This window comes from Oxyura jamaicensis, unplaced genomic scaffold (genome assembly GCF_011077185.1).
Source record: "Oxyura jamaicensis isolate SHBP4307 breed ruddy duck unplaced genomic scaffold, BPBGC_Ojam_1.0 oxyUn_random_OJ106539, whole genome shotgun sequence".
Classification (NCBI taxonomy): domain Eukaryota; kingdom Metazoa; phylum Chordata; class Aves; order Anseriformes; family Anatidae; genus Oxyura; species Oxyura jamaicensis.
Window position 1 is genome coordinate 1 of NW_023312321.1, and position 27,929 is coordinate 27,929.

At 56.5% G+C, this 27,929-nt stretch overlaps 1 protein-coding gene across 5 annotated transcripts; it reads left to right on the forward strand.

Annotated features, from left to right (window-relative positions):
• Positions 1-250: 250 nt before the first annotated feature.
• On the forward strand, positions 251-27,391 carry LOC118160178 (nuclear respiratory factor 1-like). 5 transcript variants are annotated; one of them, XM_035314707.1, is made up of 5 exons: positions 251-434; positions 3,615-3,739; positions 18,062-18,118; positions 19,537-19,623; positions 26,909-27,391. In XM_035314707.1, exons 1-5 carry the CDS (start codon positions 313-315, stop codon positions 27,070-27,072), a joined length of 555 nt encoding a protein of 184 aa, XP_035170598.1. In that variant the 5' UTR covers positions 251-312; the 3' UTR covers positions 27,073-27,391. The 5 variants fall into 5 exon arrangements, with proteins under 5 accessions (XP_035170598.1, XP_035170599.1, XP_035170601.1 ...); XM_035314708.1 differs by having other exon boundaries at positions 19,537-19,599; XM_035314710.1 differs by lacking the exon at positions 18,062-18,118.
• Positions 27,392-27,929: the final 538 nt, after the last annotated feature.

Here is a 27,929-nt window from a genome sequence, read left to right on the forward strand (position 1 = left end):
AAAGGGGTTTGTGGGAGCTTGAGGTGCTTCACGGATGTCTGGGGGGGGCACCTTCCGCGTGCACGAGAACTAAAATTCTCGCTTGAAGGTTGAACACGTGCAGAACAGCAGCTAGGCTTGAGGGCCGGCTACAGAAACTCGCTCGTGGCTCAGAGTACGTGCAGGATTCTCCAAAGACTTCTCGAAACTATCTGACTTCTTCGTTTTAGGCAGCAGCCCTCGTTTCACGGGCCGGCTTCATATCCCGGGACCTTCCTTCTTGTTCTCCCTCTGCAGGTGGAGCAGAACTGGGCAACGCTACAGGGGGGCGAGATGACCATCCAGACGACGCAGGCATCAGAGGCCACGCAGGCAGTGGCATCGTTAGCAGAAGCAGCAGTGGCAGCATCTCAGGAGATGCAGCAAGGAGCAACTGTTACCATGGCACTCAACAGGTACGGGGGAGAGAGGAAGGCTAGAGGCCTTGCACGCAGGTGCTGTCTTCTAGGTTTTCACTCTAACAGTAAAAAGTCACGGTCTGCAGTCCCATTGAGGCTTTTTTGTAGCAAATTCCTAGTTCCACCTGCACACAGGAGCCTGCAGGATAGTTTTCAGTTTCCACCCTAACAGTAGGAGCACAGCGACGTGGAAATTTCCTGCAAGAGGAAACGGTAGGTGGTAACCGAACCCCCCGAGTGGGTTGGGTTCAGCAAGGGTCTGGTTACAGGACTGAGCTTGCTCATAAGAGTCCTAACGTGCTGACGGTGCCTCCTGGTGCGCTGGTCTGCGCATCCATCAGGATTAGTCGCGGCTCCTTGCTAAAAGGCTGAATTTCCCAGTGGTGTGCGGCCTCGCGCTCTCGTCAGAAAGCAGGAGGTTGTGCTCAGCGTACCAACGGGTAAAGTCGGCAAAGCTGAGTTCTCTGCAGGCCCGTGCAGCAGGAAGCAGTGTTTTTGCTCAGCTCTGGGGAGGTTTTTAAGCTTCGCTTCATGTTCTGAAGAACTGGAAGTGGCTGGGGCCCACCAACTGCGTCCCGAGGGAGCAGGACAGGACGTGGCATCAGCCCCAGTAGCGCGGGAGGTGTGGGCAAAACGTTTTCCTCGTCCAAATCAGCATTCTGGAGTAAAGGCTGTTAGAGTAAAGGCTGGGCAGCCGTGGCTTGGGTCAAGACACAAGCCCACGGCTCTGGTGGTTGGGGAAGAGCTCCAAGAGCATGCTGTGTGGGGATCACAAATCACTAAAGCAGCCACCTCGATCCCGGGGTCCATCACCAGCTTGCTTCCAAATCGCTGTTGGAACTGAACTGCAAAAAGTCCAGCCTGCCTGGAATCTGGCTTGCGGGATCTGTATCCTGCACGTTTCTAGGTGATACATTTCTATGTATTTTTGAGAAATTTTTCAGAAACCAGTGTGCTTCCAATTTCATTTCGTCCCATTGCTACTGGTTCTGGCTCCTAAGGTCGCAACGAGCAGTTCCCTTTCCTGCATTGAAGAAGTTCTGGGCGACTAGCCCCCCGAAACCTTCCACGTGGAACAGCTGCTCTCTTTTATTTGCCACAAAACACTGCTGTGGGTCTTTCCCCTACCTGTAGGAAGATCTCAGCCAGTCCTTGGGAGCTAACGGCTCTCCCAGCTCTGGAAACTCGACGTTTAATTTAGCTGAAGGCTGCTACCTTCGACTCTGCTGCCAGGGAGCAAAGCAGTCTCGTAGTCCATGCCGAGCAGTGCACCTGCAAACAGCACGTTGGGACGGGTGGAACCTCTGCCAGGTTCGAGGATGGGAGGTATGGGGCCTCCCAGTAAAGGGGGACGCAGTGGAGGCGGTTAATTCATTGATTGGAACTAACGAGCGTTTGTGGAGCACGCTGTAGCGGGGCGCAGCTTTTATGCTGCGTGGTCGTCGTCGTTTTCAGGGGTGCAGCCTGAATGAATGATGAAAATGCCAAATTGTCCTTGCAAGTGGCTTCAAGTAAGTGTATGCTGGGGGTGTGCAGGTTTGCGGGGTGTGCAGGTTTGCTCCTGTTGTAGTTGGCCTCCCTGCACTCTGCCCCCGCGTAGCTGCGGGTTCAGGAGAGAGATTAGCCAAAAGGGACAGGGAGGCAGAACAAGAAAATATTCTGGCTTGGTATCAGCTTTTAAGAGCTGCCCTGAGTGACAGAGGGGCTATTTAGAAATGAAATGATGCCCTGGGTAGCTAATATTTATCCAAGGGGTCTGGGGGGCGTTTGAGCAGTTGTTGGAGGATGCTCGCAGCACTCCTACTGCACAACGAAATGGCAGATAGAAAATATCGTCTCAATCCCTGCCAAATGATCCACACGTGGAGAAATACCTCCTGCAGAGACCCAGCGAGGAACTGTTGGTTAGCAGTTACCACTCAGCAAGCTCCAGAACCCCCGCTGAGCAGGCACTGTCAGAAGAGAAAGTTGAATATTAGGAATTAGAGGGAAGGGCACAGAGAGCAAGGCAGGATTAGGCCACTGTACTAACCCCTGGCACGTCCACATCTTGAGTAATGTGAGAAATGGTCTCCCACGCCCCTCAAACGACGTCTTACGTTTAGAAAAAGTCTGGAAAAGGACAGGACTGATCAGAGAGCCAGGAAGAGCCCTTCCACAGCGAGTGGACTCCGTCTCTTCAGCTTGGAAACGAGATTGCTGCAAGTCTGTGAAGTCACGAGGACAGTGGAAAGGGAACTGTTATTTTCCATTTCTTGCACCGTCAGAGGCACGGGCTGCCCGGCAAGACGGAGGGAGGAGGTTTGGGACTACCAGAACGCAACCTTTTTATTCACACGTCATCTAATGAAACGTGGGCCTCGTTGTCACAGGATGTCGGGGAAGCAAAAAAAAAAAATGTAAATGGGTTTCAAAGGGGATTAGAAAAATCAAACCTGATGGTCCAGATGCGGTCTCTGCTGTAGGAAATCAATACGCTGCCGACTGTCGGAAGCGGAGAGGGTGCAGGAAGGGAAGGATCATACGGGCTCCTTCCTAAATACCTGATCCTGGCTGTTCTCACAGCGGGGCTGCTGCATTAGAAGGGCCTTTGGTCTGACCTCAGTCGCGCGAGGAAATTTAAGCATGCCGTGCTTGGCTCCCCATCACTCATTAGAAAGAATAATTAAACCACTTGGCTGGGGAGAGGCACTCTGTCTGCTCTAAATAGGGAGCTGCTGATGTGATCCTGGCCACGGCAGACCTCTGGGCCTTCTGCTGCACGATTCAGCGGGCTGAATCGGTAGCGGGAGGTGGGGTTGGAAAGTCTGGAGAGACCTGGAGGCAAAAGAATGAGGTTTGTACTGGAAGCCAGAGGCAGGAAGGAGCCACGTGGTGTTATAACTTGGATCGGCCAAAAGCTTTTAGTGAAGTCGCGGGCAAAAGGATGTTGAAGAAGGCACGGACGTTCTAAGAGAGATGCAAGCTGAAAAAAAAGGCAGCGAAATCAGCTTATTCCCGTGTATTCCTCCTCCGCCGTAGATTTTCCCATTCTGGGTAACTTCACCTGGCCCTGGTGAGAATCCCTCCTTGCTCCGTGTGTTCTCTTGATATCAGTGCCTAGTTAAACGGGTCCCACTGGAGCAGGGCTGTGTGGCGGCCTTCCTAACCCTCCCCTTCCCTTTTCTGTGCCCCCAGCGAAGCAGCAGCCCACGCGGTCGCCACGCTTGCTGAAGCCACTCTCCAAGGTGGAGGACAGATCGTCCTGTCTGGTGAAACCGCGGCGGCAGTAGGAGCGCTTACCGGAGTCCAAGATGCCAATGGTAAGGCTGCCGGAAAGATTTTGCTTTCTGTTTTATTTATTTATTTATTTATTTATTTATTGTCCTCGCTCTCGGGTAGGTTTTTTTTTCTTTTCCTCTCCGCTTGAAATGTCAAGTTTTCCCCGGTAAAATAGCTCTGCCTCCCTTCGGGTTGACTTAAAAGGCCCAGAGGGCAAAATGAGAGCGCTGACTTCGTTTGCTGCCCTGGTGCCGGGGGCTCTGCTGTCCTCCTCCTCCTGCCAGCTTGCTCTTCAGCCCTAGTTTTACGGGGACGGGTTGCTCCCCGCTCCGTCCCTGTACGCTGCCCAGGGCCCAGACTTGGCTGGCGCCGCCAGTCAGTGCCACGATAAACTTGACTCCCGAGCGCTTCGCTGTGGGGTGGCAGAGAGTATGAGCAACGTTTTATGACCCACCCGTTTCCTTCCTTCCTTCCCTAGATGTTTTATGGTTTACTTTTATCCCTTTCTGCTTGGCGGCTGCTCTTGGACCACCGTTGCTTTTCCGCTCGGTCGTCGGCAGCCAGCCTCCGCGTGCCGCCTTCCGCCTCGTTTCCCATCTTGCCACGGCGCAGCCAGTGGCGTAGTTCGGGGGATTTTCTGTCGAGCTTCTCGCTCGGCGGCTCTTTGCCAGCTCGGGGGGCTTTCGTGTTCAGACCGAGCGGGTGGTGAATAAATACAACAGCAAGTTTGTGGAAACTGGCTCGGGATGATCCTGGAACGCGCTGGTGTGCCTGGTTCATCCGCCGCCTCCCGTCCCGCCGTGTCTGTCTGGTGCCTTTACCACGCTTCCCATTTTAAGGGGTGAAACTCGCTGGTTATTTGACGGAATAGAAGGAAAGGCATCAAAATAAGCCCAGAAAGGGTGAGGACTGTGAAGTTGTGTTTTCTTTTTTTAAAAAAAATAAGTTATTTGGGTTGTAATTGTCAAAGGGGGAAAATGCGTGCGCAGCCCGGGGGCGGACCGCTGAGTTCTTGCCTTGTTGCCCTGCATTTCAAGCAGAAATCCTCCTCGGCCAGCCATCAGGTTCCACTCCCATCACAATCCTCGTCTCGTAGGGAATGCGCTCGTCCGAAAACGTCAGCCCCTGGGGGAGAGGAGGGAAGAGGGGCTTCACTCGGGGTGCTGTGCTTGGCGCCTCTTGCGGTGCGGTCAGCCAGCCTGAAGAGGGAGCAGAAATGAAATACCAACCCCGGCCTCGGCGCTGGGATGAGGATGAGCAGGGGGATGAGCAGCCGTGTGTTGTGTTTCACGTCTCTATTTCCCTGCCCGCCGGGCGGGAGGGGGACGAGCAGCGCTTATCGAAGGGAGAACCTGGCCCTGGATGCTCAAAACCAGCAAGAGCAGATCGGTAGAAGCGCCGTAGTGTCCTTCAGCAGATCTGCAGCCCGGCTCCTTCTGCTCGCCTTCCAAAATGCTTTCACGCTCTGGATTCCTCAACACCTCCCACCCTTCCAGGCCCTGAGTCACTCCGCCTCGCTTGCCCAGCTTGCGTTAAAGCGATATTAATGCTGTTTGGTTTTTTTTTCCCCTCCTTTTTTTTTTTCCTAACAGCGGAGCTGGAAATCAGCTGGGATTTAGAGTGCATTAAGGGGAGTGCCGGCGGCGTTTTCCTCCCTGCACAGCCTCACCCGCAGCCCCTCTCGCCTTGCTTCCACCCTTTGATTCGCTCTAATCTCCGGCGGCATTAAGGGGAAGGGCTCGGGCAGCCCTTGGAAGTGCCGTGCCGGTCGCTTTCTTACGTAACCGGCTCATTTATCTCCCCCGGGGACGGAGGAGATGCGGGTATCCAGCCCTGCTGGCTCTAGCCGGGGCTGGAGAGCGGATGGATTTTCGGCGTTGGCGCTGTCGCCGAGGATTCGCTCTGCCTCTTTCGTGCCCCGGGGGCGAGGGCGAGCATCGTCCTGGGCGCTCGGTCCAGGCAGCGGGGACGAAATGCTTGGCGTGCTGGGAGGAGAGGACACGGAGGTGATTTGGGCACCCCGAAGTGGCTCCTGGAGCCACGATGGAATTAACCAGCAAATCCCCTGCTCGCCGCTGCTTACGAAGTCTTAACTTGCCAATGTTTTCAATAAATGCTTCTCTCTAGGAGAAAACCTTCCCTCTAGGAGAGAAACGACCTTCCGTGGGTTGTTCCTGAGGGATTCCGATCCCTTACCCCTGCAGTTTTCCCTGGGAGGGACATCAATCTGTCCCTGTTTTATCAGTAGGGAAACTGAGACAGTAGTCGAATGAATTTGCTCGAGGCCAGGGAAGGTGTCTCAGTTCTTGATGGCAGCCACCAGATGTAATTACTCTCTTTTTTTTGGTTTTATCTTGATAAAATACTGGCACAGTAACAATTAACTGACCCCGGAGAATCAGGCGGGCTAAAAAGAGGCAAATTCTGCTTCTTTTTTTTTTGTATTTTGCATTTTTTTTTTTTGCCTCTCAGAGGCTGGAACTAAACTCAGCGTTGCAGGGAGCCCGGCAGCGGGGCTCAACTGCGAAAGGGCCGTGGGTCACCTCGTGATCGGGTGCATCTCCAGCGAGGGGAAATGAGATCTCCCGGCCCCAACGCCGCGTCCGACGAGCTGAAGTGCTTTGTGGCTTCCTCGCTGCTCGGGAGCATCTGCTCCGAGCCGGGATGCCGCAACCGCTGACCCCGCGGTCAGATGTTTCGGTCTGAAATGCCCGGCATGCAAGTCAGATTTCGAGCAGGTGAAGGGGATCCTGGCAGCACACGTTTGTGGGGCTGCCTGCGACGTGGAAAATGCTGCGGGAAGAGGAAGCTGCGCTCCCCGGGGTTGCTTTTGGTGTCAGCTCCGTGCGCCGAGCCCTGGAGGGGAGAGGTGGCGGTGCCGGCCTGCGGGCTGGGCCTCGCTTCCGCGTCCTCGTGCTGCGGCCTTTTGTTCGACATCGATCCGAGCGGGGCCTGAAAGCTGCCGTGGCTACAGGCTTCCTGACGTCGTGCTTAAATATTGATGAAGCCTGCGGCTGCGCGGGGCTGGAGCAGCGCCTGAGTACGGCACGCGACGCGCAGGGCGGGCTCCCGGCCCCGAGGAGGCTGCTTCGGTGTCCTGCGGAGCCCGGGGTTGTTGGGTTTGCGTTGTTGGATTTTCGGAGAGCTGCGTTGAAGACGAGGGGGGCTCCAAGCTCCAGCTGCAGCGAGTTTTGCCCTCCTCCGTCCCTCCGGCCGTCAGAACAAACTCAGGAAGGACCAAAGGAGACGCGCCGGGAGTGAGCCAGGATTACCGAGCCGTGATGGAAGCACGGGGAGAGCGTGAGGGCTCTGACGTGAGCAGGGGGATTAGCAGGCTCCGTGCTTCTGCGAGCAGAGGTGAGGCCGTGCAGGGCCGCATCCTGCAGGCTAGCGCGGGACCGACGGTCCTGTGGGGTTGTTTAGGATGAGGGGGCCCCCGTTGCACCAGAGCTGCCCCACTTCTTGGCGATTTCCACACCAGGGGTGCTTTAACAGCTGCAAGGCTGCCCAGCTGCCCGCACGAAATCGAGGAGGTGTGGGTGGAAACCCGCCTCCACCCTCGGTGCAGATGGGAAACGCGCGGCTGCCGGCCCCGGGCAGGCTCGGGGTGAGCTGTTCCCAGGTGAAAGCACAGCCAGGAGGGGAAGGCGGGAGCCGGGGTCCTGTCCCTGAACATCTTGTGGTTCCTCAAGAGCGTGAGAGCGAAGGGAGCCACCAAGGGCAAAGCCAGGAGCCGCCTGTTCTTGGTTTTGGTCGCCTCGGGGCAGGGAGGTGCAGCGCCCTGATCCCTGGTGTTTTTTTTTTTTTATATGAGAAAAGGGGAAAGGCAGGGGCTGGAGGCTGACCTGCTGCGATTCTCAGGCGTCTTTAAATAATAAATTCCCCCGTTAGATGTTCTTTTGAAGGAAGATGGATCCGAACGAGTCGCTAACAGCTCGGCAAATTGCCCATGAGCTCCCTCCCGTCCAGGCAGGCAAGAAGTGGAGCTTTTTGTGTAGCACCTTCCTGGTAGGAAAATACATGTATTTATTTTTTAATGAGTGCTGCCCCGAAACGGGCACGGTTTAATCACCGTCCGAAGGAGAAGCGGGGAATTTAATTTCTGCAGACGCGTGTCGCCAGGCAGGGCGGGAGAGGGGACGACGGCAGCCAGCAAGGAGAGCTCCAGGGAGGAGGAGAGGTGTTTCCCAGAGGACAAATCACTGGGCATCATGGATGAATTCTTGCCAACGGCGGGGCCGCGATGAATGCTGAGCAGAACAGGCTGGCACAAGCATCGGCTCAGCCAAGTTCATTCCGTGGCGAGCACACGGAGCTCCCTGCCGCTGCCCGGGATGCTCGGCGGCAGCTCCGTCACCTCCACGCCTCTTCCCTTTCTGTGTCAACGCCGGGGGAATCCCAGCGTGGCTGCCGAGGAATACACAGCCTTGGGGTTGGGGAACACGGGCCACAGCTTCGATGCCAGCGCTGCCGCTCGGCGTTTCCCCAGCACCACGGAGGGGGTGAAGGATTTGCAGGACGCTGGGCCACCAAAGCTGCTGCTGCGTTGGCACCGCGCCTCAGCAGCCAAGCGCTGCCCGCTCGCTCTGGGGCAGCTCTCCTTGCTTGAAGCCCCTCGTGGTGCTTCTCCTTTTCTCCTGCGGCCCTGCCCTCCTCCTGGGCACGATTTGGATTTGTCTGCCCCCCAACCGGGGCTAAGAACAGCGGCTCCGGCAGCTCCCTCTCGCGCTGTCGGACGCCAGGTTTTCCCTCCGCACCTACAAACCGGGCGCCACCTGCACCAGCGGTTCTCTCACCCCCGGCACAGGCTCGGAGCCAGCTTTGCCCAGGCCCCGGGCTGCTCCCAGCCCCAAGAATTTGGCCGAGAGCAGGAGGCGGATGCCCCCCGAGGGCTGGCTTTAGGGCTTCCCTGCTCCTTGTGACCTCGGGAAGCCCCTTGCCTGGCACCCCAGACGGTATTTCTGGGTGCGCTTCGTCTTTTCAGGCAGGGAGCCTCACAAACTCATTTGGTTTCCGTGGGAGAAGACATTTTTACAAGATGAGCACTACAGGTCTCTGTGCAAAGAGCTGTCGGGAGCGCCAGGGAGAGCCTTTTGCTCCTAGCTTTTTTGGGGTTCCTTTTGCTGGTTTTTGTGCGCGTTCCTTTTCTGTGCCCACGTCTCACGTGACGCTTACAGGCTGCTTTTTTTTTTTTTAGCTCTGAAACATGCCCTCGAGCTTGCAAAGAGAGAAGGCAGCATCCCGGGGAGACACCAGGAGCTCCTCAGGTGTCTGTTGACACTTGCCTTTGCTCCTCTGCCTTTCTGTGAGCCAGGAAGGGGAAACCAGGGGCAGGGAGTCGCAGCCGGGTCCCTTGCTGCTTGATCATTCCCAGCGTTTCTTGGCGTCCTGCTGCTTTCGGCGAGTTCCCATCCAGTCAGCGAGCCGTGCCCCGTCTGACCTTATCCTGGGGCTTCGTGGTGACCTTACAGCATCTCCAGCGCCTCCCCGCTTCCCCTCCCCTGGTGAGCTCTGACATCCCTTCCTCTTAGCAGGCAGTTGAGCCTTACGGGCTCCCCAGCTGTCACGGCCGCCGCTGGCCTGCTTTAAGCACAGGCCATTTACCTTCCACGTGTCCTGAATTAGGAGAAATGGACAGGAGGGGCTGGGCCTGTTTAAAAATTAAAGCTGATTACGAGGCATTAGCGTTACGTTTAAAGAAATAGGCGGCAGCCCTCCTCTCTCAGCGCAGTTGCAATATGTTCCCTTTTGTTCTGGGCTGGGAGGGGAAATGGGGCCGGTATCGACTCCGGGCTGAGCAGGGTTGTTGTGAATCCGAAAAGTGGAGCTGTTTGATGCCTGCTGAAATACTGGGAGCAATTCTGCTACCTGGTGCACGTCACAGAGAGCTTAAGTTCTCTTAAGATCTTGAATTTCTCTCGGAAAATGCAGATCCGGTGACGCTGTGCTCCTTGATCTGTCCCCTGAATGGATGCGCTTGGAAGGCTCGTTTCTGGGGGACCCCGAGCACTTTAATCTGGGGGACCCCGAGCGCTTTAATCTGGGGGACCCCGAGCTCTTTAATTTGGGGGACCTCAAGCTCTTTAATCTGGGAGACCCTGAGCTCTTTAATCTGGGAGACCCTGAGCTCTTTAATCTGGGGGACCCCAAGCACTTTAATTTGGGGGACCCCGAGCGCTTTAATTTGGGGGACCCCGAGCGCTTTAATTTGGGGGACCCCGAGCGCTTTAATTTGGGGGACCCCGAGCGCTTTAATTTGGGGGACCCCGAGCGCTTTAGGACCAAACCGCAGAAATCCTGGGTCAGGAGGCAGCAAGTTGGGACGAATCCTTTTTTTTTCCCCCACTTTTTCCTTCGTAAAGGCTGCGCTCTGCGGAGGCAAGTGGCTTTTGAGGAATATTGGGTCTGAGACCTCAAGGGCTGAGGGACGTGGTTGCTCCGTGCACGGAAGGATGGGAAGACTTGGGCTTGGCTGCGGCAGAGCACGGATGGGAGCAGCAGCCAGGGCTCTGGTCCTCCTCCTGGAGGTTCGTCTCAAAGGGGCACGGCTCTCCTGCCGCTCTCCTGCGGCAGCGGCCCCGTTTCTTCCTCCCGTAGGGTTTTTGCCTTCCCAGTTTCCCGTGGCTGAGCTCCCCGCGCTCGTTCGCCCTCCATCACAAAGAGCAACCGGGTTGGGAACGCTCTGAACCAACGCGCTGCTCGTCTAGAAAATTTGAGGCTGACTGATGAGCCTCTTTATTAGGTGCGTCTGTAGGATATTTATCCACGCCCCGTGCCTTCGTCTCGCAGCCCCGCAGCAATTCACGTGGCTTCAGGAAGAGCAGAATGTGCACGGAGCAGAGGCCAGGCCCTGGGGCAGCCGGAGCGACGGGGGTGCCGTGTAATCGTATTTCCTGGAGCTTGCTTTCCTCTTCGGTGACCAGCGACAGGACCCGAGGAATGGGGTCAAGCTGCGACAGGGGAGGCTCAGGCTGGACATCAGGAAGGGGTTCTTCACCGAGAGGGTGGTCGGGCACTGAAACAGGCTCCCCAGGGACGTAGTCACGGCACCAAGGCTGTCGGAGTTTAAGAAGCGCTTGGGCTGTGCTCTCAGTCATACGGTCTGAATTTCGGGGTAGACCTGGGTGGTGCCAGGAGTTGGACTCGGTGATCTTATGGGTCCCTCCCAGCTCAGGATATTCTCTGATTCTGGGATTCTTTGGTTTCTTGGCGAGGCTTTTTACTCGACTTTACCGTTGCCAGTTGTTTCAGCTGATGCTGACAAGTCCCCAGTGGCTTGGTGGTGTTGACTTGGGATATCTGGGGGTGGTTTTTTGGTTATCTGGGGGTGGTTTTTTGGATATCTGTGGGTTTTTTTTTGGATATCTGGGGGTGGCTTTTGGATATCTGGGGGTGTTTTTTGGATATCTGGGGGTGTTTTGTGACCACCTTTGCTCGCAGGGAAGGTGCCTTCCCCCTGCCTGCTGCGTAACGTGGTGGCGTTGGGCAGCTCCAAATCACTCCGCCTTCACTTGGCCAAGGTGAACGCATGATTGAAAAGTGTTACGGGATCTTTTTCGAGGGTATTTTTTCCTGATGGTAGATTGTAGGGTTTTCCCCCTTATGTGTATGCATCCTGGCTGTAAGACGTGGGTATTTAAGAACTTTGGACCTAAAACGGTTTGGTTGCAGTGCGGCTTTTGGGGGTACCTGCGAGAGATGGAGATCCTAAATCCTCTGACAAGCTTTTATCTAAAAGAGGTGAGGTTGTATGCGTGTAGGAAAGGAAGGGCAGTCGGTGTATTTAGCATATATATGTTAAATATATGGGAAGCAAAGGGACGGGGGTGTTGGTGTGGTGTCTTTGAGTGGATCTCAGTAGTGCTGCTGCCCTTTTTCCAGGCGTCCCCCTCCTCGTGCCTAACCCTGACCCCGAGCAGAGGCTTGCTTGGCACAGCAGGACCTGCAGGGCTCCTTCCTGGGGCTCCTGCCCCCTTCACAAGCAGGGCAGGGGCACCAGCGAGGGGACCGCAGGCTGCTTCCCCCCGCAGGTGATCCAAACCCCTAAGAATTAAATGAGGTGGGTGCTAAGTTAAGCTGAGATCTAAACCAGCCCGTGCTTGCTGCTCCCTGCTCAGTGCTTCCACGATGTGGAATAAAACGAATACTATTAACATCTGTTAACAAAGTGACAACATCAGTTGAATAAATACCAATTTATTCAAATATGTGCTGTGTGGCAGCCCCCTTCCCCAGCTTTTGGGGTCCTGTGAGATTTGGGTATCACAGCCCATCCCCGGAAGGTTTTCCATCAACTTGTTTCCAAGAACAAGGCTTACGAGGAGCGGCTGAGGGAGCTGGGACTGTTCAGCCTGGAGAAGAGGAGGCTCAGGGGCGACCTTATTGCACTCCCCAGGTCCCTGAAGGGAGGCTGTAGCGAGGTGGGGGTTGGTCTGTTCTCCCACGGGCCTGGGGACAGGACGAGGGGGAATGGGCTCAAGTTGCGCCAGGGGAGGTTTAGGTTGGGTATGAGGAAGAACTTCTTTCCTGAACGGGTTGTTGGGCACTGGAATAGGCTGCCCAGGGAAGGGGTTGGGTCCCCATCCCTGGAGGTCTTTACAAGACGTTTAGATGTAGAGCTCAGGGCTATGGTTTAGTGGAGGACTTGTTAGTGTTAGGTCAGAGGTTGGACTCGGTGATCTTGGAGGCCTCTTCCACCCTAGACAATTCTGTGATTCTGTGATCTCCCCTGGGGAGGAGACGACCAAGTGCTGCCTCGCTTCCCTCTGCTTGCACGATGCCAGGGCGCAGCCCTCTGCTTGTTCTCCTGCCACCCCAAAAGGAGAGGTCCCAGCCCACCTTCCCCGGTGGCAGAGAGACTTGGAGTTGAGCTGGAGCAGAGCCAGACTTGTGCCACTTGTGCCACTCGTCCCCATCCACGTGGTGAGGGGTGAGCACCAACATCCCCGGCGTTGTCTGCGGTCCCGTTGCCATTTTTCTCCCCGCGCCATCCCGCTCCTGCCCCTCGCACCGCTCAGGGGCTCGGGGAATCGCAAGCGCAGCCTGCGATTACGCTGCAGCAGGGCAGATGGAGGGGGGTTTCTAATCCCCCTGCGCCCTCACGGCACGGAGCCGGGCTGCAATCTGCTGTTTCATGGCAGCGGGGTGCAGTCCTCGCCTTCCTAGCGGGTACCCTCGTGGCCACGAGCTGGGCTGGATCGAAAAACCCTCTCCTGCTGTACCGGGAGAGCTTTGGAAAATGAGGGCTGGACGGATGGAGGCTCCTCTGACCCCGGGGCAGGCATCAGCTCCCGGCTCTTAATGGCCAGCCCAGGGTGCAACCTGATCCAAATGGGAAGCTGGCTGAAATCCCAGCAAGCTGTCGGAGCTGCGACAGGCATCCGATGAAACGAGACGGGGGTTTGTGAACCTCCCCCCTGCCGGGCACCCCACTGGAAGGAGAGGCACTGCCGCGAGCTGGGGCTTCCCCAAGCGCAGCTCCCGAGTGCAGCGAGGCAGGGTCTGTGTGTTGGTGAAGCTAATCAGCTCGTGTATGAGACCAAATTCCTTCCCTGCAGAGCTGCTCAGCCTCCTGCCCGGGCTCCGATTCAGACCGCGGGTTCCCCACGTGCAGAGCCCAGCTGACTGCGGTTTGCTCGGCCTTAAAAAGCTCTCTGCCCCTCTTTGGAAACGGCCTCAGCTGCTTTCTTAGCAGAGGCTGACCTCTTGAGTTCCCGGATTGCTTTTTTTCTGAGCACGTCTAGAGAATGATGTTGTGGCTGGACGTCTTCTCTCCGCCGGACCCCTAACAGGGGCTGATTTTCAAGCCTAAAAGCACAACCCCATCTGTCCTGTGCCTCTGGGGCATAGTAAAGAGCCCCGTCCTGCGAGCACTAAGCACGTGAGCGATCTCGCAAAATGCTTTCCTTGCCCACCAGCCCTGCCCGTGGCAGGATGATGAAGATGGCAGGCTTTAATTCATTTTCCCAGGAGGCTGAAACAGACCCGCAGACTTCTGTTTCTCCAACCGAAACCCGTTCCTCTTCGTTGGCCCCGGGGTTCAGCGGCTAGAGTTAGCTGTAGATTTGAAGAGGACATTTCTTGCTGCTTCCTTTGGAGTTTTAGGTTTGGAGGGGACGTTTCTTGCTGCTTCCTTTGGAGTTTTAGGTTTGGAGGGGACGTTTCTTGCCCCTTCCTTTGGAGTTTTGGGTTTGGAGGGGACGTTTCTTGCTGCTTCCTTTGAAGAAGGATCGATTCATTCATGCTTTGAGGCATCAGCAGCTTGTGCGAGAGCACAGGGGGAGATGCACCTCCACCTTGGCACCCCTTTACTGGTGACACTCGGGTGGCTTTGTCCAAAAGGTTGGTGACGTGCGTTTGTGTTTGCCAGAGGAAGGGAAGGTAAAGCCATCACTGCACGCACCTCCCAGCCCTCCAGTACCTCGACTGCAGCCTGGCAAGCAGCACGACGCCCAGATCCGGGGATACCCCCGCTCTCCCCTTTCCCGGGATGAGTCCTAACGATGGCCCGGGCGGAGGGCTGGGAGGTAAAACCCATTTCTCCTTGCCCTCCGGCCAGAAGGGATCGCCTTTCTCCCCGCCGGGAAGTAAATCACCGCCGCGGTAGAGGGCGGCGTGTCTGTCCCCGGAGGCCCCTGTCTCCCAGTGACCTTCTCAGCTCACGAAGACAGCTTGGCTTTGCTGTAAAGCAGCTCATGTGACAGCGGTAATCCGCAGCCAGGAACCAGCTGTGAGGGAAGATTGCAGGGGAATCGCCCTATTTTCCTGCGCCGCACACCCCGGCGGGCCGGCACACGAGACCCGGGGTGGTGGCTTCTGCTTGCTGCTTCCCGGGGGAGGCGGCCGTTTCCTCGGCTGTCCCTCGTCACCCTCGGGTCCCTCGGCAGGTTTGGAGCCACCACCAGACACACTTTCCAGGCCACGAGTGCCCGCGTGCTTCCGTGAGTCGATGCGAAGCTGCTCGAGTTCCTGGAAGAAGAAAGGTTTCCTCTGAATCTTCTCCTGGTTTCCTCTGAATCTTTTCCAACAAACAGAGGTGGTGTTTTTAAGTCAGAATTTGAGTTGTTCCTCCCAGTCCCACCTTGTATCCTTAACCTATTCCCTAAAGCATCCAACCTCTCCTCTGCTCTCCGATGGCTCACCTGGGCCCCTCTCTGCTGCGCTGCGCAAGGCTGGTGGCCTGACTTCTTGCCACCTGCCCTCCGAAAATTAAAAGTATGCCCTGGAGGAGTTGGAGGCTCTAAAAATGAAGAGGCTGAGGAGAGCACGAGCTTCGAGCTGGCTTAAAATTATTCATGGTGCTATTTGCTGCTGTTCGCAGATCGTAGTGAGCTCTCACTCCGTCTGGGTTTGCCTCCTTATTGCCCCAGATCCTGAACTTCCTCCTCCCTGCTTTCTCCCACGATTTTCACCTTCAAAACCTGCAGCGTGTCCAAAGAGGAGTTCAGCGAGCGGCGGCTGGTGCTCACAAGCTGGCTGCCAGCTTGAAGCAGGCGTTCTCGGACTGAGAGCCAGGCTCGAGCAGCCGGAGGTTCCCAGGCAGCGGCAGGCGTAAGCCGCCAGCCCTTTGCCTCGATTTCCCCCCAGGAGGGAGGTGCCTTTGATCAGGTAGGGAGCGTTTTGCCTCGTACCCGTGTCATCCCTTGGTTTCTCCACCGGCTCCGCCAGAAACCTCTTGGTTTGAGCGTGTTTGTGGCATCGATAAGTTGTCCACCAGGACGCGGCCCGAGACAATCCCTCGTGTCGTGTAAGCTCCGAAGCAGCCTTCAGAAACGGCCATCTGTTCCCGCTGCCCTCCGACAGATTCGAACGAGAGACCTAGCAGTGAAAGGCCCTCTGCTATTCCCCCGAGCCGCCTGGTCTCTTCCCTTCCACCCCTTCCCTTCAAAATAAAAAAGTGGGGGAAAAAAGAAAAAAAAGCTTTGTACTCCCAGGCATTAGGGGACTCCAACTGGCGCGCGCGCTGCGTTTACACGGAGGATGTGTAGCGAACGGGAGCGGGGATTATACTGCTGCCGTAAATAGAGCGTGCCCGACCCCTTTGAAATCGCGGGGATCAGCAGCCGAGCCGTGTTTGTCTGCAGTTCCGCAGCAGCCGCGGCTCTCGCCCTACGTTGTCGTGTCCTCAGCCCAACCTTGGAGGTCCTAGGGCTGGTTTTACTGGGGGCAGCCCAAGTCACGCTTCCAAATAGGAGCTCAGTGGTCAGAGGTTTGGAGGCCCGCTGCAAGTCAACGCGACTTGGGCTTGGCCGTGCTTTATGGCTTGGCCACGCTTTAGGACTTGGCCACGTTTTAGGATTTTGCCATATTTTAGGCTTTCTCCTTCTTTGCTGCGGGCAGAGAGCTGCCTTCTTGCTTCTGTTCTGCACGACCCCCACGGTCTGAGCCCCGGCAAGCGCGACGCTGCTCTGAACCACCCCAGCAGATGCAAAGCAGAAAGGATTCTCTGGCCGCCCCTCTCTGCTCTCGTGGAGCTTTTCGACCTGCCCCGTCATGCCCCTGCGAGCGGGGAGGGACGGACGGGCTCTTGCACAAGCGGCCGCTCGATTTTTCTCATGGATTTTGCGCGTGCCGGCCCTCCTTTTTGTGCCACGTGTCTCCCCCTTGCAGGCTGCTGTGCGCCCGGGCTGAGCCCTGCAGGGACAGAACACCCGCACGACTCCTGGCTGATTCCAAACGAATTTGTTCTTCTTCTCCCTGCAGACGTTGTCGCCTTCTCTCGGCGTGCACAGGGGCGAGCTGCCTTCCCGACACGCAGCCCGCGCGGCTCGGGCTGTGCCCGCCTGCACAAATGTGCCTTCAGCCACCAGGCCAGAGCCCGAGCTTGCTTTTTATTTTTAAATCAGCAGCTGTGCAGAGCTTAAAAGCGAGGAATCTGCCAGAGGCAGTAGCATACCAAGAATAAATGCTCTCGGGCGGGAGAGGTAGGAACCCATCCCACCTGCCGCGCGGTCCGGGCAGTGGGAGACAGCGGCGTGTGTGCGTGCAAAAAGGAATGTGGACTGTAAAAACTTGCTCCTTACACGATGTGTCCCACGTCGGAGTGGTGTATTGGCCGTGATTTATTGCTCACCTTGCTGAGGGTGGGCCGGGGCAGGGCACAGGGGGAGGGGACCCCGTGCCCAACGGGTGCCTCGTCCTGTAACGGAGCGGGGCTGCGGGCTCCGCACGCCGCTGCACCAAGGGGTGTGCTAGGTTGTAGCAGGGCTGCTGCTGTAGCTAGACGTGAAGGGGATGCTTTGAAGAAGCGAAAATAGGATGCTTAAGCTGTGTCCAAGCCTTTTTTCCCCGAGGAAAAAAGAAGTGTGCTTCCCTCCTTGTAGCTAGCGTAAGGTAAGGCTCCAGCGGAGATGCGAGACTTGGCACAAAGGCAAAGCTCTGAACGCCTTCCCGAGGAGTTGGTGCCCTCCCAAAGCTGCACGCCTCACCTGACCGCGTGTTCACGTCAGCTCTGGGGCTACGGGCACCGTCTCCCCCAGCACGGAGGGAGGTGTCCGAGCCCGGCGGTTGCTGCGGGGCTGGACGCAGCGCTGGAGGAGAGCGCCCATCATTTCGGGCCCTCTCCTCGGCCATGAATGTGCGCTCTGTTGTGGCGGCGAGGCTCCCGCTGAACAAGTCAGCGAAATGCTGGGAAAATGTTTTTTGGATGAAGCCAGGGCCTATCTGGTTACGGATCGCCTTACCGCCAGAACAATAGCTGCTTTATATCCCCGTGTGCTAAACGCTCTGTCGTATATGCTAATGTCCGTGTTCACGTGTGATCTATCGTGCAGCCTACCAGCTTGTGAAACTCATTTAGATCCACGTCTCAGGTAGCCTTAAAAATACATCCAGCTCTTCCAATGAGGCCGTGCGCCTGGGCTCCCGTGAACTTTCTAGCCTCGTGCTCTGGGGATGCATAGAAATGCCACTTTGGCAGCCACTTCTGCTTCTCGTTCATTCCTCATCCCTCGCTACGCGGGGAATAGGAGGTGGCCCTGGCTCCTCCGAGATGGATTTTTACTCCTCTCTGCCCCGTGCAGCCGGTTCTCGTCAGGCCTCTCTGGCCCAATGAAGCCATCCATCTAAAGGTTCGCGAACCGCAGCGCAAAATAGCTGGGGGTACCAGCGCCCTGCCTCCCACCTCCGTGCCCAACGCTCTGCATAGAGGCAGAAACACTCGAGTCACTGAGCCTAGTGGTGGGGCCGCGCTCATACGTGGCCACTGAACAAAACGAAGGGCACGAGCGCTTTCTCTTCTAGTCCACCCGTTAAGCAAAAGGTTCTATTCCCCATGAATGCCCGAATTGCCCCACCTAATGCCCCCCCCGTGACTGTAGCATTTGGCCTGTGTTCAGCCTTTTACACTTGCATTTTATTGTCAGGCATCCTAGCAGCAGACTGTTCAGGTTGCAAGTGGAGCCTAGCAGAGAGTTTATCAGGTGAGTGGCTTTTTGTGGTGGTAGTTTGGAATAACGGGATTTAGCTGTCGTTGGCATTGCCACCTTACTCCTTTAGGTTCCTGACACTGTGGTGTTTCTTGGGGGTGAAAGGGCTGTACCTATCTCTCTCTCTCTTTCCTGTTTTCCACCCCCCTCCTTTCACACTTCTAAGGGGCAGACGTCAAACGTTGGAGATTTGTATTTATATTTGGAGATTTGTATTTATATTGGAGCATCTCGGGGCTGTTTCCCCCGCTGCTCTGGGCTGGACCCTGTCCTGGCTGCGGGGTTAATGCCTTGCAGCCCGGTCCCGTTAGCCTCACGCAAGCCGAGCTCTCTTCTGAGTGTTCCTTAAGCAAAGAACGAGCGAGGAGGCCAGAGCTGGGCTCAGCGTGCAGTTTAATAACCCCCAAGCACCGGGGTAACGGCTGGGGCCTGGGGGGGGTGTTGTGATCTTTGGATTTGTTAAATTCATCTTTTTAAAGGTCACGAACACACCGCGGGCTTAAAGCAACGGCAGAAAGGGAAGAAAACCCCACAGCTACGCCTTCGACGCCCGTCGGTTTTAAGAAATGATGGGCTAAAAGTAGCAGAAACCCGAGTAAAGACGTAGGTTGTCTCCCACAGCAGAGGGAGGTAGACACAAGAGCTCGTGCGTGCGCATCCCTGGACGCTGTGCTGGCCCAAGGACTGTGGGCACGCCTGTCCTTTATCACGCAGCTCATCCTTGCACTCTTATTTGATTGGCAAGGATGCCCGGGGTGTTATTTCTGCGGAAACTCCGCCAAATAATGATGTTCCATTAGAAGATGGGATATTTTAGTACCTCAGAAAGAAACTTTCAATTCATATCACTCCTAAAACAAACTTCAGTCATTCAAGGTCACGTAATAACAACGTTTTATCGCTTTAGATGGTTCTCTGCCTTCATTCTCACAGCAGTCTTTAATAAAACCATACAGAAAATATGGAATCCTCAAGGATTTAAGGACAAGAATCACCCTCGATACACAATCCTTCCTCTGGAAGAGAGCACGTGGATGTTAGTATCGCAGCAGGCAGCTCAGTAAAGTATCGATGGCAAAATACAACAGGGAGCCCCTCACAGGGGATTGCCCAGAAACGTTAAGGTGCTCCACGGCCTGCCTGTCCAACCACCAGGTTAACGCCTGGCGTATCGCATGAGGAACACTTTGAATTCGTTCTGAGGTGTTTCCTGTCTCTAGTTTCCGCCGAGCTTTTGCACCTGTCTGGAAAAGCTCCCCTCCTGTTAACAGAAAGGCTGTGCGAGGGGCAGACCCCGCGGGGGGCAGCCGGTAGGGGTTGCTGTCCTTTCTCTGTTTTTAACTGTGTTTCCTATATACATGACCGACCGTGATAGACCGCTAATCTTATCAGGTGTGCCCTTCACTCCACAGCAAAGCCAGCCGATCAAGGAAGCTTAGAAGGGTTATTCGTTAAGCTTTCGTCTGTGGAGCACGGTAAAAAAAGCTTTCATTGTACAGGTAGACGCATGCATGTTTAGACTTCTCTTCGCGTGTTTGTCACCTTTCCTCCCCACCGGATTGGCTTGGGTTTAGAGTGCCTTGCCCCGGGGACCCGCTGCTGGTGTGGGAAGCCTGGGTAAGAACCAGGCTTGACCAGATCCAGCTTTATTCTGCCTGAGCCGATGTCCGGGTCCTGCCAGCAGCCTGCTCTCGAGCTCTAAAATCACCCTCAGCACGCCGTGGAGGGGAGAGGGAGAGAGGCAGGCTGCCTTCTGTAGGACACAGGGGCTGAAGACACCAAGTCAATCCATCGGGATACCAGGCTGGTGCTTCTTTCCCACTCACCCTTCCTCCCTCCCCCTCTTTTTTTAATGTTTTTAAATGAAAAAGAAAAAAAAAAAAAAAAGGGGGGGGGGGGCGGGAAGCAAAAATGGGAATTTTCAGCTACGTTGAAACGAAGCCGGAACGGAAGGCGCAGCGTTTCCCATTGATCGTTTCCAATGTTTCCAATGTTAAAAATAATTGCCGATTTTTTTCCTTGTGTTGCTATCCTCGCTGTAGATGATTGCAGGTGGAGGACTTCGGGTGTGTCAGGAAAGGGCTGCGAGGACAGAGATGCGTGGTGGTTGTGAAGTGCCGTCGGTGGAGGAGGTGTTTGTCCCCACTGCTCGAAGACTGGGGGTCGTGGCTGTGCCAGGGACGAGTCTGGGTGTCGGGCTGGCTCGCTGGGGCCTCCAGAGGAGATAATTCCGTGGACACAGCTCAGTCCCTGGCTGTATGTCACTTAATAGGTTGGGGACAGATTTTTGTCAATCAGGAGCCTCAGCCCCGGTGTTTTTTGTATCAAAGTATTGTAAAACAAGCAAGCAAAAACTTGAAAAAAAAAAAAAAAAAACAAAGAAAAAGCACCAAAAACCCAACCTCATAAACAGAGCAAACAACAACAAAAAGCAAACCCCCAAACAAAACCCCCAAAAGCATCGTAATCCACTTCAGGGCTCTTGACAAGCGAGAGTGGTGTCCTCTAGGTCCTAACTTCAGGATGAGGACCGGGCGTGGGTGTTCTCTTGGACTGTATCTGGAACAATCTGGGAGGTATCAAACTTCAGGTCCCTTGTTAGAGTTTTTTGTTGCGGTTTTGACCCGAAAGGGATGGAAAAGACAGATGATGGCTGACGTTGAGGTACGCTTGAGGTTGGCAAGCAGAATGAGGACAGCGGCTTTTTACAAGTTACCATTTGATGGAACAGTTTTTTGTGTTTGGACGTGAATGGCACAGAGGACGTGTAGGGGTGAGCTGTGACCGTTGCGTGCCTAGGAAGTTCTCCAGGCTTAAATACCTCGGTGGGCTTCTTGTGATTTGTCAGTAAGGCATTTCTGATCCTGGAACCTTCCAACCACCGTCTTGTTGTAGGAGGTGTCTAATTTGAGGTAGGCATTGATCCTCCAGCAAACATTAGGAGCGAGAGGCACGCTTTCAGAGGGCAGTTCATCTTAAAGTAGGTGCCTTTATGAGATGTCTTCTTCCTTCGTCACCACCGAGCACGGTAGGACCCTTTTAAATGCTTGCCTTTGGGTGAAACCCCATCCACGGTGCCACGTCAACACCTTACCGTAAGGAACACGCATTTTGCAAAAGTTTCTTCTCCGTAGTCAGGGATTTCGCAGGGTAACGTGACTTGGGCAGCACTCCTTGTAGCTGGTGCACTTTGTACGTGCTGGAGAGCTGGGCTGGTTTCCTGAAGACACGTGCTCCTGTCTGTTGCCTGTCCTTCCTCCCTCCTGAAGGCCTCTCAAGTTATTCCCCCGGAAGGGAGGTGGTCAGCAGGATGGTTTCTGGAAATCTTGGCAAGCCAATTCCCAGTTGGCTTTGTATGCGTGTCCTTTCTAAAAGCAGCAGCAGGAAAGGTAATAGAGGCCCTGCTGCTCTGCCAGATTGCCAGGAGAAATTTAGATGTGGCTGGAAGAAGGGGTGATCCCCTGGTTGACTAGGAACTGGGTTTACCGTCAAGAAATCCCTCTAGCGCCAACTGATTTGTCCAGTGTGTCCTAGCACTGTCTTAGACTTGCTTGGCTGGTGACCCTCCCATCTGTGGACCATCGCTTCTTTACATCGAGTGGAGCCTTCAAAATCTCGTTCGTTTCACAGGCTGGAAGGGACTTCAAGTGGTTGCTTACGCCAGCCCCGTGCCTGAGCCACCATCAGTCCCAGCTGGCTCTAAAAGCCACCCGGTGCTGTTTCCCCACGCAGATCGATCCGGAGCTTCCCAAACGTATGCTTCATGGTTGGCTTCCTCCCTACCCCCGATACCTACTGCAGCTTTCCATGCTGCTCTTAGAAACTCTTACTCTTTCCTACCGTGGCACAGACGATGGGGTTAGTCTCCTCTTTGCATCGCTTCTGGTGGGTTTGTGGACTGTACTCCGTATACACGCCAAGGCGTGCCCAGTGCTGTTCCAATTTCTCTGTGCTGCCCCCCGAGAGCGAACGTTTCCTTGCTCGGAGATCTCCCCGATCCTCTTCTTTGTCCATCAGCACCTGCAGGCTGCTTAATTCGGCTCATCTACAGGAATTCTTCCATCGTGGCTTCAGACGTTGCCTTCGGCTCTGCACCAAGGGCTGCGGTAAGGGGTACCTGCACTTACGCTCTTTGGCGTCCAAGAGAGCAGGGCAAGGCCTGCCGACTTCTACAGGCACTGCTTGGGATCTGCTTTCTCTGCTCAGTGCCAGCAGATCCCCAGGAGCAGCACTGCGCGCAACCGGCTGTGGCCTTTGGCTTCTGCTGATCCGACGTGGGCTCTGGACTCCGGAAGAAGACGATGTCCCTCCGTTGAGGTCTTGGCATTCGATTGATTCGCCTTGAATTTAGAAACTAAAAGTACTTTGCTCTGCTGGGGGTCTCCAAGGTGATCGCTGGGGTCATTGTGCGTTATGTTTTGCCCCATAAGAGAAATCCCAAGAGCGATACTTCTGTGCTACGTGGTGGCTCCGGAGCCGTGCTCCTCACCGCTCCGTGCCAGGCACCCACGGCAGCGCTTCTTGTGGCGTGGCAGCTCTCAGAACAGCAAACTCACCCCTTAATGGCATGCCTCTCAAAGTCTTCCTTCGCTGCCCTCCCTGAGGGTGTATCGAAAAAAATCTCACCATCTTCTCTTGCCCACCGTGCTGGCATCAGGTAGATCTGTGCTGCAGAGCTGAGTGTCTTCGGACTCGGGTCCCTGGTGCTGGTGCCAAATCAAATGGTTTCTCGGTTTGCCTCTTGCTTCCTCACAGTCCTCCCTTTCCTGAGGCTGTTCCCGCACGTTTGCGGAAGATCAGCCCTGTTGGAGGTGATTCTACAAAGGAAGAGGATTTTGCTGTTCATGAAAGAAGAAGAGGGGACCGCTTCCTTCCCTGAAGGCAGGTTCAGCATGGTGACGGTGGCCGCGTTGCCGTGGCTGGCCCGGAACGGGGCTGGTTCCTGTCTCATCTGGTGAAGAACGGAGCTGGTTCCCGTCCCCTGCCCCCCATCAGACATCCAGAGGCGTTGCACTGAGGCTCCGTGTGGTCCCTGCAGGTCCGCGTTGTCCCCATACAGTCCGTGTCCCTGTTCCAGGCCTGGTGGCGCTGGGGATGTCTCCAGCCCCTGGACTTCGTGGTCTCTTCCTCGTGCTTGCTTTGATCTCAAAGCGTAAGGCTGAGCAGAACTGCCTCTGACCCCAGTCCCCTGAGCATTGGGTGGCCAGGGGCTGCTGAACCTCGATGCCAACTCCCCGGGGCCCTGACTCAGCCCAGCCGCCCGCTTCTCTCCCCCAAACCCTTCCCTGTGCTTTCGTGCAGCCCTTACACCTGCAGTCTGGGGTCGAAGCGGCTGTCCTCGTGCTGCTGCTCACCCTCCCTGCCAGATAAGATGCCTACTGCGTGATTTTTGGCCTTTCAACCCTGTGCTTTCCCCAGACACTGGCGGAGCCTGGTCCTCACCCTTCTCCCCTGAGCTGTGACCCCTGCTGGAGCGCCGTTATCTCCCTGTCACCCCTTGCACTCCCCCAGCTCAAATCCACAGCCGCGGAGATCGCCTGGCCTGGTGTTAGAGTACAACCAGAGCCTTCTCCCAGCCTGGTGTCCCTGATCTCTTCCAGCTCTTGATTTGTGGTGCCCCTCGCAGCCCCCGGGGCCTTCCCACAGCTCTCCATCTCCCCCGGGTGCTGAGCACCCCTGCCCCTCCGCAGCCTTCGGGCTATGCGCTCGCCTCCTCCCTGGCCAGGATCCTGCCCCGGTGAGGGGCAGAGCCCGGCTGCTGGCTGCAGCCCAGCTCCCTGCCTGGATGCGTCCCAGCTGCTCCGAGCCCGCTTCTGGCACCGAGGTGAGGCCAGACCTCGCTGCTCAGCTCCGCACCTCGCTCAGCACCGCTGCTTCCCAAGGGACTTTTTCCAGCAGCACCTCGCCGGCAGGAAATCCCTGCGCAAAGGGGAGGCAGGAGCCCGGCCGCGTCATCCCGGGCGTGTTGGGAGCCCGCTGGCGTTGTGGCCCCGCGCGGTGCATTATTCATCACCTCTCCCCAGGTAGGAGCAGCTCTGGGCCGCGTGCAGGGCCGGCGCGAGCCCTCCTCCGTCGCTCCCCGGGGCTTCCCCCCCCCCTGCACCCAGCACAAGTTGACTTTTTTGGCAGTTAGGTATTTTTCGGGGTCTCCAAGTTGTGTTTTGGTTTTTTTTTTTTTGGCTAATGGATTTCCTCTTTTTAATACAATTGAAAGGGGCTGAAATCCACGCTTTAGATTAACATATGCCAGTTAGATTAGGGCTAATCAGGGCGCGGGGCTGAGCAGATGCAGCGCGGGGCCAATCCTAGACCTGATTACAGCATCTCAGGAGTTTAATCGTCTCTTCCCCCAAGGGCGATCATCTCTGCTTTAATGCACGGCAGACTTTCCAGCCCTCGCCCTCTCCTCCTTTGCTTTGTTACCGCTCCTGCCAGCACGGCCGCTGCGTCAGACGCTGAGGCGATTTGCTTTAATCCCGCGCAGGAAAAAAAAAAGGGGGGATCTGCGTGGCGCCGTCTCTCGCGGAGACATCCCCGCTCTTACGCTCGCCGTGCCCGAGCCGTGGCCAGCCTTTGCCAAACTCTTGCGTGACACAACTCAGCCTTCCCCAGCAAAGCCCCCTTTGCTTTTTCCATCTCCTCGTCTTTTGGCAGAGCCCCGTTTTCGGCAGCCCGGTCGGGGCCAGCGCGCGTTTGAGCCGTGTAGGGGGACCAGGCTGCTCCCACCATGACCGGTGACCCTCGTCTTTGGGTTGGCCGCGGGGCCCGGGCTCATCTCGGAGAGCTGCAGCAGATTCCCTCGGGTCAGCAGCCCAGCTCGCCCCAAAGGCTTAGCATGGTCGTCGGTCTGGAGCGGGGATTTCGGGTGCATCCCAGGCCACGGCCCCTGCTCTGTGCCAAGAACCCGCTTAAAGCGGGCTGTGCCGCGGTCCTCGGCCGTCTTACTGGAGATTTGCTTCAACGGGGCCGAGCGTCAGCTCTCGTCTCCATGCCTTGCAGCCTAAAACTCTTGTCTGTTAGAAAAACACCCCAAGAACTTCGTGCTTCTGCCTCCGTGACATCCGTAGCTGTCGGCGTTGGACCGTCACCCCAGGAAGGTGACCCGGCGGTGGGGCTGAGCTGCACGACCCCGTAGGCGTCCCCATTTGGAACGGGGCCAGCCCTTTATGCTGGGGGGGGGGGGCTGCGAAACCTCCCCGTCGGCCGAGCCCTCGGAGATCCTGCGAGGTGTCAGAGCAAAGCACGCTGAGCTCCGCCGGGGTCACCCACCCGGGCAGCACGATTAGCTCGTAAGCTTTCCTGTCTGCGCAGCGAGTTACCCGAGGACGCCGCGCCCCGCTCCGCCGCCTCGCCGCATTAAAGCAGTGCCCTTGGCGGGACGCAGCGCCCTGCCTGCCACAGCAGCCCCACGCAGAAGAGACCCTGCTGGCATTTCGGGAAAGCCCGGCTCGGGAGCCTGCTGCCCTGATCCCCCTGGGTTTGGCTTAGGGTTTCGTTTCCCCCTGCCTGGGCTGGAAGCTGTGGTTTCAGGGGAAGGATCTGGGGACCCCCTAGAAGCCTTTTTTGTCCCAAAAGACGTGGAAAGTTGCAGGAATGTCCTACGCAGGTGCCCTCAATCACGCTTTGAGAAGCCCCCTCCCGTCCGGGGACCGCGTTGGACGCAGGCAGATGAAGCCTGGTGCCACCCCCGTGTTCTCTTGCCAGCCCGTAGGGTTTGTTACTCCGAAACGCCGCGAGATCCCTTCCCCTGCCTGCCACCCAGGTGGATCTCGCAGCACCGGCGCTGCTGCCTGCGGGTGTTTTCTACCTCTTTGACTCACGCGCATCGCAATACCCTCAGGGGCTCCTTTTCCGTTGTCACCCCGGCTGCTACCAACCAACCCCTCACGTTCACCACGGCAGCGCTTTCCTCCGGGAACGTGCCCAAAGCTTTGCGGGCTCAGCGAGGCTCCAGCTTCGAGCCCTGTCTGGGGCTGAGCCACCCTTAAGAAAACGTTTCCTACGTGCTGGACCCAGCTCGTGGGTGGGGAAGGGCCGAGAGGCTCCGTTGCCTTTCCCCCATCTGTCGTGTCGTGCATTTGTGTGCGGTGGGAGCCCGCAGCCACGTGCAGCGGAGACAGGAGGACGGGGATGGGACAGGGGGCGAGGCGGAGGCGAGTGGGTTTGGAGGGGCTGAGATGGTTTGGAGAGGTTGGGAGCCCTGCCTGGGCACCGGGTGATGCTGGTGGGGTCCTTCTCTTGTGTCGGGAAGGTGTTTGAGTCCTTCCTGGTGGTACAGGAGATGGAAGAGCTTCCCCCTCGGCGCATTTCTTCTTTCTTTCCCCTTTAATGTTTTGTGGCTCCCCGCTGCTCTGTGCCACCTCCTCCTGCCCGGACAGCCCCACGGGCTGGGCTGCTGCCCCCAAACCCCGGCCAGCTCGTCCCCGTATGCCTGATCCTCTGCTCCCAGCGTGCTGGAGGCATCACTGGGGCTTCTCCGGTGCGTTGGGGAGGGCTGAGCTCGACCACCCGGGAGCTCTGAGCGGTTACATGAGCGTGACCCCGTGGGGGTCGTGTGCTGTTGGGGTGGGAGCCTCAACGTCTTCCCCAGCTGCCGGCTGCCCCTGAGAACCGAAGGCCCATGAGCCCCTCGGTGCCTCCCCCGCAGCCCCAAACCCCTTTTTGGGGACCGCACCGAGCCACGCGCCCGCGCCACCCTCATCCCTCGGGAGGGGAAAACCACGCTCGGGGAGCCGACGTAAACACGCCTCACGACCCCGTTTCTCCTTATTTTTGTCTCCGCAGGCCTCGTCCAGATCCCCGTCAGCATGTACCAGACCGTGGTGACCAGCCTGGCCCAGGGCAACGGCCCCGTGCAGGTCGCGATGGCTCCCGTGACCACGCGGATAGCGGACAGTGCCGTCACCATGGACGGGCAGGCGGTGGAAGTGGTGACCTTGGAACAGTGACGGGTGCCCGCAGCGGGATCGTGGTGGTGAATTTTCCCCCGTCTCTTACGCGAATGAATTTTAATTATTAATTTTTATTTTTTTTTTTTTTTAAAAAACGCCTCTCCAGAGATGAAATCAGGTGGCATCGCGTCTCCCAGCTTTGGAAAGCAAAAGGTTTTTGTTAACCTTTTTTTTTGTTTTTTAAAAGGAAAAAAAAAAAAGAAAAACATAGCAGAGGATGTGTGTAAAGTGCATTTTTATAGCGCCACTCATCTCCTAGGAGCGAGCGGCCAAATTCCGACGGGACTTTCATTAAAAAGGAAAAAAAAAAAAGCAGCCCCTTAGCCCCTTTTCCCCCAGCATGGAACGGAGCAGGATGAGGCCGGGGGGGGTGGGTCGGGGGGCACCAGACTGCTCCGGCCGCGCCGCCGCCGCTCCCCAGCCACGCCGCCCTCCGCACTTGGCAAATTAGGATTCGAAGATTTTAACGTGGACTTTTATATTTAAAAAAAAAAACAACAAAAAAAGACAACAACAACCACAAAAATGAATTTGGAAAAGGCTCCTCTGGGGAAAATGCATGTGTGACTGCGGGGGGGGGGGTGGGTGGCAGCTCCCCCCCGGGGGGGGGCCGCTCTGCCGGGAGCCCCGTGCCGGCGCCAGGACAGCTCTGCCGTGGACCACCGCCGCCGCCAGCCCCGCACCGCGCTCCGCTCGGCTCCCTTTGGTGCACACTGGAGACCTGTTCTTATTCCTCTGCTCTGGAAAACGTACCTGCCGTTTTCGATCTTTGTTTTTCTTGGTTATTATAATTATTATTGTTATTTCCTCTTGCGTGGGTTTGGAACCGAGGGCAACCGCCCCGAGAGGAGCTC

Bases quoted from the DNA above. Each gene is read 5' to 3' on its own strand.
- LOC118160178 (XM_035314707.1), top strand. From the start codon at position 313: ATGACCATCCAGACGACGCAGGCATCAGAGGCCACGCAGGCAGTGGCA. The intron at 435-3,614 runs GTACGGGGGAGA...CTGTGCCCCCAG, and splicing joins GTTACCATGGCACTCAACAG to CGAAGCAGCAGCCCACGCGG. The intron at 18,119-19,536 runs GTGAGTGGCTTT...TTCACTCCACAG, and splicing joins CCTAGCAGAGAGTTTATCAG to CAAAGCCAGCCGATCAAGGA.